General features: G+C 54.6%; 1 protein-coding gene across 1 annotated transcript; it reads left to right on the forward strand.

Moving 5' to 3' along the window:
* Window positions 1–2,881: 2,881 nt before the first annotated feature.
* Window positions 2,882–8,630, forward strand: EDF1 (endothelial differentiation related factor 1; the record flags this gene model as incomplete). Its single annotated transcript, XM_061580064.1, has 4 exons — window positions 2,882–3,059; window positions 4,498–4,658; window positions 6,053–6,146; window positions 6,566–8,630. Coding segments are annotated over 4 exons (501 nt in total), but the record flags the coding sequence as incomplete, so codon positions are not given.

Below are 8,630 nucleotides of genomic sequence, written 5' to 3' on the forward strand. Positions count from 1 at the left end.
GTGGTGTGTGTGATGTGTGGTGAGGGTGTGGTGTGTGTACGTGCTGTGTGTGTGTGTGTGGTGAGTGTGTTTGTGATGTGTGCTGTGTGTGTGGTGTGTGTGGTGAGTGTGGTGAGTGTGTGTACGTGCTGTGTGTGTGTGGTGAGTGTAAGTGTGCTGTGTGTGTGTGTGGTGAGTGTGGTGTGTGAGTGTGTGGTGAGTGTGGTGTGTGTGTGTGTGGTGAGTGTGAGTGTGCTGTGTGTGTGTGGTGAGTGTGGTGAGTGTAAGTGTGTGTGTGTGATGTGTGGTGAGTGTGTGTGTGTGGTGAGTGTGCTGTGTGTGTGTGTTTGATGTGTGGTGAGTGTAAGTGTGCTGTGTGTGTGGTGAGTGTGATGTGATTGTGTGTGATGTGTGGTGAGTGTAAGTGCGGTGTGATGTGAGTGTGGTGTGTGTGTGTGGTGAGCGTGTGGTGTGTTGAGCGTGTGGTGTGTGGTGAGTGTAAGTGTGTGTGTGGTGTGTGTGGTGAGTGTAAGTGTGCTGTGTGTGTGGTGAGTGTAAGTGTGGTGAGTGTAACTGCTGTGTGTGTGATGCGTGTGGTGAGTGGTGAGTGTGGTGTGTTTATGTTTGTGGCGCATGGAGTGTTGTAGTTGGTTTTGTAAATCAGATTTCCTTTGTGACAGAGTACAACCAAGTTGCGTAGGCCGTCTTGTCACCCTACACAACATGGCCACCACCCTCCACAACGTGTCTTGTCACCCTACACAACATGGCCACCACCCTACACAACATGGCCACCACCCTACACAACATGGCCACCACCCTACACAGCATGGCCACCACCCTACACAACATGGCCACCAGCCTACACAACATGGCCACCACCCTACAACGTGTCTCCTCACCTTACACAATATGGCCACCACCCTACACAACATGGCCACCACCCTACACAACATGGCCACCACCCTACACAACATGGCCACCACCCTACACAACATGGCCACCACCCTACACAACATGGCCACCACCCTACACAACATGGCGGGCCTGTTGTGATGTGGAGTGTTTCATCTGTGCGACGTGAGAGTTTGTGGCTGTGTCGTTTGTGTGTGTGCGTGGGACTTCTTTTGCACCGTACGTAGCCAACTATCAGAGGTGCGGCGGATGGGACCGCAAACTCGGCACAGAGAAGCAGTTTTAAAGAAATTGAATTTTCATTGGAGATTTAAAGTGCATAGTGTGTTGTGTAGTGAGTGTGTAGGGTGTGTAGTGAGTGTTTAGGGTGGGTAGTGAGTGTTTAGGGTGGGTAGTGAGTGGTGAGTGTTTAGGGTGTGTGGTGAGTGGTGAGTGTGTGGTGAGTGGTGAGTGTGTGGTGAGTGGTGAGTGTGTGGTGAGTGGTGAGTGTGTGGTGAGTGGTGAGTGTGTAGTGAGTGGTGAGTGTGTAGTGAGTGTGTAGTGAGTGTGTGAATGTTTAGGGTGTGTAGTGTGTAGTGAGTGGTGAGTGTGTAGTGAGTTTTTAGGGTGTGTGGTGAGTGTTTAGTGAGTGTTTAGGGTGTGTAGTGAGTGTGTAGTGAGTGGTGAGTGTGTAGTGAGTGGTGAGTGAGTGGTGAGTGTGTAGTGAGTGTGTAGTGAGTGTGTAGTGAATGTTTAGGGTGTGTAGTGTGTAGTGAATGTTTAGGGTGTGTAGTGTGTAGTGAGTGTGTAGTGAGTGGTGAGTGTGTATTGAGTGTTTAGGGTGTGTAGTGAGTGTTTAGTGAGTGTTTAGGGTGTGTAGTGTGTGTAGTGAGTGTTTAGGGTGTGTAGTGTGTAGTGAGTGTGTAGTGAGTGGTGAGTGTGTATTGAGTGTTTAGGGTGTGTAGTGAGTGTTTAGTGAGTGTTTAGGGTGTGTAGTGTGTAGTGAATGTTTAGGGTGTGTAGTGTGTAGTGAGTGGTGAGTGTGTATTGAGTGTTTAGGGTGTGTAGTGAGTGTTTATTGAGTGTTTAGGGTGTGTAGTGAGTGTTTAGTGAGTGTTTAGGGTGTGTAGTGAGTGTTTAGTGAGTGTTTAGGGTGTGTAGTGTGTAGTGAATGTTTAGGGTGTGTAGTGTGTAGTGAGTGTGTAGTGAGTGGTGAGTGTGTATTGAGTGTTTAGGGTGTGTAGTGAGTGTTTATTGAGTGTTTAGGGTGTGTAGTGAGTGTTTAGTGAGTGTTTAGGGTGTGTAGTGAGTGTGTAGTGAGTGTTTAGGGTGTGTAGTGTGTAGTGAATGTTTAGGGTGTGTAGTGTGTAGTGAGTGTGTAGTGAGTGGTGAGTGTGTATTGAGTGTTTAGGGTGTGTAGTGAGTGTTTATTGAGTGTTTAGGGTGTGTAGTGAGTGTTTAGTGAGTGTTTAGGGTGTGTAGTGTGTGTAGTGAGTGTGTAGTGAGTGTGTAGTGAGTGTGTAGTGAGTGTGTAGTGAGTGTGTAGTGAGTGTGTAGTGAGTGTGTAGTGAGTGTGTAGTGAGTGTGTAGTGAGTGTGTAGTGAGTGTGTAGTGAGTGTGTAGTGAGTGTGTAGTGAGTGTGTAGTGAGTGTGTAGTGTGTGTGTAGTGTGTGTGTAGTGAGTGTGTAGTGAGTGTGTAGTGAGTGTGTAGTGAGTGTGTAGTGAGTGTGTAGTGAGAGTGTAGTGAGTGTGTAGTGAGTGTGTAGTGAGAGTGTAGTGAGTGTGTAGTGAGTGTGTAGTGAGTGTGTAGTGAGTGTGTAGTGAGTGTGTAGTGAGTGTGTAGTGAGTGTGTAGTGAGTTATGTTGATGCTGATATAGCATTCGCAGGTTTGCTCTTATTTTCTTACATCTTTGTACTTGCTACGGCAACACAATTATATATATATGGTACGTGTGTGTTTCCCTGCGTCTGTGTGTGTGTCTCTGTGTATGTCTTGTGTCTTAACTTGCACACAGCCTGGCACAAGCGCCATGGTGTCGTCACCGCCACTTAGTGGCGAATGGCGGCGGTTGTTGTTGTTGTCTTGTGTGTCTCTCACTCCGTCTCTCGCTCCGTCTCCCGCCCGTGGTCCAGGCCGTCACCACGGCCATGCGCAAGGGCGAAGACGTGGAGACGTCTAAGAAGTGTGAGTGGCCAACGTGGACACGGACGGACAAGACGCGGCGAGAGAGACACTGAACAACCACACAGGGACATGAACAGCGACGCACGGACACACAGACAGGCACACACAGACACGTGCAGACAGCCCGTGTGCGTAGCTGTTGCCATGTCCGGTTGACCTACCAACTGGTGTACCGAGTGACGAACTGTCTGGGGCGCCACGGTGGCAAGATGTTGACTACCTCGCCTGGTACGCAGGAGTTCGTGGGTTCAATCCCGACCCTGACGCCTGCTGCTGTATATTTGGAGTTTGCGTCTCTCTCTCATCATCATCACGGTGGCTAGGAGATGTTAACTACCTCGCCTGGTCTACAGGAGGTCGTGGGTTCGATTCCGACCCCGACGCCTGCTGTATATTTGGAGTTTGCATCTCTCTCTCATCATCACAGTGGCTAGGAGATGTTGACTACCTCGCCTGGTAGGCAGGAAGTCGTGGGTTCGATCCCGACCCTGACGCCTGCTGCTGCTGTATATTTGGAGTCTACGTCTCTCTCCCCGTGGTCGTGGGGAATTTTCTCCGGGTCCTCTGGTTTTTCCCCTCCACATTTCGAATCGACGTCGCCACTCGTTCAGGGTATTTGGCTGCTACAAATTGCCACGCGAGGGTGATGAGGCACGTCTTTGAGCTGCTATCATTTGCGATGGCGAGGTCGCGTCTGAATAAGTAATATTTAAAAAAAACTTTCTTTATAAACACGCTTTAATGTACCGTACTCGTAATAGCAGAACTCCACGACTCCAGGAAGTGGCCCCGAAGTTTGCCACGTCAGGGGCCGTGGCCAATTACAGCCAACGTCAGTTGAGCGTGGACAATTAGACCCAAGCCGAAACATAACATCAAAAATGATGTTTAAAAAGATAGATTTTTTTTAAATGATGGAATATAGTATTGTCATCAGTATGACATACGTATACCAAGTTTGCAGTCGATACCACATTGGGAAGTGGGTTAAAATTGAGTTGCAAGATTTGAGGATACGACAACAACAACAGTGAGTTAAATAAAAGCGTGTAAAAGAGATTACTACGCATCTCAGCGGCCCCTTACCTGCTAATATAAAGTTTAGTTTATTCTAGATTTGCAGCTTTCGTGACTGCAAGGATTCATACCCTTAGGTTTTTTCGGTAAAGTCACGTAGGTAAAAAATAAACAATAAAATAAATAAGAAAAATTATATAAATTAATTAATAAATCCGTTTAGTTTATACTGACTGACTCACCGACTGACTCACCGACTGACTCACCGGCCTGACTGCCCTGGCTTTTGCCGTTGACGACGCTCCGGCCTGACTGTCCCCGGCGGTTGCCGTTGACGACGCTCCGGCCCGACTGCCCCCGGCGGTTGCCGTTGACGACGCTCCGGCCTGACTGTCCCCGGCGGTTGCCGTTGACGACGCAGGGTCGGCGGGTCAGAACCGTCAGCACGTCACTCACCGCAACACGGCGAAGCTGGACCGCGAGACGGAGGAGCTGCACCACGACCGCGTGCCGCACGAGGTGGGCAAGATCATCCAGAAGGGGCGCCAGGACAAGGGGCTCACGCAGAAGGACCTCGCCACGGTGAGCAGCTGCCGCAGGGTGCCGCTGTGCCCCCTGCCGTGCGCTCTGTGCTCGCCCTGGAGCTCGCTCTCTCCGTGTGTCTCGCTCCGTGTCTCTCCCCGTGTGTCTCACCCAGTGTGTCTGTGCCTCTCCCCGCGTGTGTCTCTCTCCCCGCGTCTCTCTCTCCCCGCGTGTCTCTCTCCCCGCGTGTCTCTCTCCCCGTGTCTCTCTCTCTCCGTGTCTCTCTCCCCGTGTCTCTCTCTCTCCGTGTGTGTCTCTCTCCCCGTGTCTCTCTCTCTCCGTGTCTCTCTCCCCGTGTGTGTCTCTCACCCCGCGTGTCTCTCTCCCCGCGTGTCTCTCTCCCCGCGTGTCTCTCTCCCCGCGTGTCTCTCTCCCCGCGTGTCTCTCTCCCCGCGTGTCTCTCTCCCCGCGTGTCTCTCTCCCCCCGTGTCTCTCTCCCCCCGTGTCTCTCTCCCCCCGTGCTCTCCCCGTCCTCTCTCTCCGTGTCTCTCTCCCCGTGTGTGTCTCTCACCCCGCGTGTCCTCTCTCCCCCGCGTGTCTCTCTCCCCGCGTGTCTCTCTCCCGCGTGTCTCTCTCCCCGCGTGTCTCTCTCCCCGCGTGTCTCTCTCCCCGCGTGTCTCTCTCCCCCGTGTCTCTCTCCCCCCGTGTCTCTCTCTCTCCGTGTCTCTCTCCCCGTGTCTCTCTCTCTCCGTGTCTCTCTCTCTCCGTGTGTCTCTCTCCCCATGTGTGTCTCTCTCCCCGTGTGTGTCTCTCTCCCCCGGTCTCTCTCCCCGGTCTCTCTCCCCCGCGTGTCTCTCCCCCCCGTGTCTCTCTCCCCCCGTGTCTCTCTCCCCCCGTGTCTCTCTCCCCCCGTGTCTCTCTCACCCCCGTGTCTCTCTCCCCCCGTGTCTCTCTCCCCCCGTGTCTCTCTCCCCCGTGTCTCTCTCCCCCCGTGTCTCTCTCCCCCCGTGTCTCTCTCCCCCCGTGTCTCTCTCCCCCCGTGTCTCTCTCCCCCCGTGTCTCTCTCCCCCCGTGTCTCTCTCCCCCCGTGTCTCTCTCCCCCCGTGTCTCTCTCCCCGTGTCTCTCTCCCCGCGTGTCTCCCCGTGTCTCTCTCCCCGCGTGTCTCCCCGTGTCTCTCTCCCCGCGTGTCTCCCCGTGTCTCTCTCCCCGCGTGTCTCTCTCCCCACGTGTCTCTCTCCCCCTGTCGTCTCTCCCCACGTGTGTCTCTCCCCCCGTGTCTCTCCCCCCGTGTCTCTCCCTCCGTGTCTCTCCCCCCGTGTCTCTCTCCCCCTGTGTCTCTCCCCCCTGTGTCTCTCCCCCCGTGTCTCTCTCTCCCCGTGTCTCTCTCCCCCCGTGTCTCTCCCTGTGTCTCTCTCCCCCCGTGTCTCTGACTATGCGCGTCCCTTTGCCGCAGAGAATCAACGAGAAGCCCAACGTGATCACGGATTACGAGGCTGGCAAGGCGATCCCCAACAACCAGATCCTGGGCAAGATCGAGAGAATCATCGGTGAGTTCGGGGGTGTGTGTGGGTGTGTGTGGGGGTGTGTGGGTGTGGGTGTGTGTGGGTGTGTGTGTGGGTGTGTGTGTGTGGGTGTGCGGGTATGTGTGTGCATGTGGTGTATTGGGAGCGGTGGTGCAGCCTTTAGCGCTACGCTGCGCTACGAACCCGGCGACCCGAGTTAAATTCCCGCTCACGGCCAATGCCAGTGATGATTATCCGAACCGGTCCTGTGCCTCCCCTAGGTCTGCTCGGCCTCAAATGAGTACCTGGTGCGGTGTGCGGTAAACATGGCCACTCGGGAGACACAGGCGGCCGGGCGTGGTGCTGGCCACCCACCCCTCGTGCGCCGCTGCTACTCGCTAACGGCATCGGCCTCTACAAGGCCTAAGTGGTGGTGGTGGTGGCGTCTGTGTCTCTGTGTCTAGGTCTGAAGCTGAGGGGCAAGGAGCTGGGAGAGCCGATGGGTGCAGTCATCCCCAGCAAGAAGAAATGAAACCCTGCTGCCCTTCCAGCCCTGCCCCCGCCTGCCCTTCTCCCTGTCAGTCCCCTGCGTGACATGAAGCTACGTCGGCTGGGCTGACGATGATGCCGCCAGCCAATGCTGTGCTGGTTAATGCACGCACTCGCGTACGCACACACGCATGCGCTCGCACACACACTCACGCACACACACTCACGCACACACACACATGCGCTCGCACACACACTCACGCACACATACTCACACACACACTCGCACATGTGTGCACGCTCACACTCGCACGCACACGCATGCGCTCGCACACACACACACGCACACACAGTGCCACACACACTGCACACCTACCCACACACACACAGCGCCACACACGCACACACAGCGCCACACACGCACACTCGGACCACCTCACCACAGCTCCAACTCCAACCACCAGTCCGTGGTGGTTGCTGTCAATTGTGAACCCCCACGCCACTCACCACGCTACTCACCACGGACACTCACCAACGGACACGCTTGCAACGCGGCCCAGTCACACACCTCGCCCCCCCCCCCCCCCTACTCCACAACCACTCGCTCACAAGTGGACAAAGGGGTCGGAGGGGCGGATTGCTTCCGCTGTGACCCCCCCCTTACCCCCCCCCCCCCCGTCGCCGCTAGGTTGAGCTGGAAGTCCGAGATAATTCGGGGGGGGGGTCAGGTTTGGAGCGTTCGGGGGGGGGGGGGGTCATTGTTCAAGGGGTCAGGGTAGACGTGGCAGGAGGCTGGTGCTTTGGTCTTATGATTAGTCGTGTGGTTGGGGTGTCAAGTGTTAGGACTCGTGTGTGTGGGGGTGACGTTAGTCTCACGGCGGCTGTGTGTGTGGGGGTGACGTCAGTCCCACGGCGGCTGTGTGGTTGGGGCTGGTGGTTAGCGTTGGGGTTCAGTGTTGGTTGCGAAGCTACGTTGAGTACTTGGGGCTACGATTGCTTGCGTCATCTGTCGGCCATCCGGGTTTTGCCGACTTGAGCGCAATTTGGTTCTTCTTGTCACCCGCTAATTGGCGACGTTCTCTTGAGCAGCAGCAGCAGCAGCAGCAGTAGTAGTAGTAGCAGCAGCTGCAGTAGCAACAGCAGTAGTAGTAGTAGCAGCAGCAGTAGCAACAGTAGTAGCAACTGCAGTAGCAGCACCTCGCCTGTCACTGGCCTTTCCCCGGTTCCTGTCGCCCACACGACCGGCACTCCGACTCCAATTCCTCTCAGAGTACAAAACAACGCAGTCTTCCCACTCATCATCACCACCACCACCACCACCCAGCCCACCCACTACTTCCCCGATACAGCTAAATAATTAAATATGTTTTTATATTCTAATTGACACACGTGGTTTTCTTTTCCATTTCTTTTATGCAGGCAACCTCGCCCCCCCCCCCCCGGTACTCTTCTTTGGTGTTTTTTTTAACCGACCCAAAAGTTGCTGCTTATAATCCACAAATTTTTTGTTTTTTAGAGAATTGCTGCAGCAACCATTGCCCGTGACACGTGCCCGTGACAGTCGCCATACAAAAATGTCCCCGGTGTGTCGCGGCCTTCGAGGCTCGGGGAAGGGAGTGGAGGGGGGGGGGGGTCTTGGGTTGCATGCAACCAGAGCCGGGTTGCAACGCAATCGAACCACCCGCAAGTCACCGGCGATTCCCGGTCAAAATCTCCGAGCGGTCTCGGTTGAGCGCTAAAGCCGTTGTTTGTTAGTGGTGGCGATTCGGTGCTGGAGGAGCAGCAACTGCGGACTTAGGTGGAGAGCATTTATCTGGTCCTGGTCGCGGTGGTGGTGGCTGTTGTTGTTGTTGGTTGTTGCAAGTTGTGGTCCTGCGACGGACAACAGTGTTGGGCTAAAAGCACGCGCGTGATTTTCTTTTTGTTTTTGCCGAACTCTCTCCTCCAGCCCCCCCACCCTCCCCCGTTACACCATCACCACGAATCACATTTTCATGAAAAAATAAAAATGTCATTGAAAAAAGAATTCCTTGAGCCTTC

Source organism: Lethenteron reissneri, chromosome 71 (genome assembly GCF_015708825.2).
Source record: "Lethenteron reissneri isolate LAM-NWPU_2019-01 chromosome 71, ASM1570882v1, whole genome shotgun sequence".
In the NCBI taxonomy this organism is placed as follows: Eukaryota; Metazoa; Chordata; class Hyperoartia; order Petromyzontiformes; family Petromyzontidae; genus Lethenteron; species Lethenteron reissneri.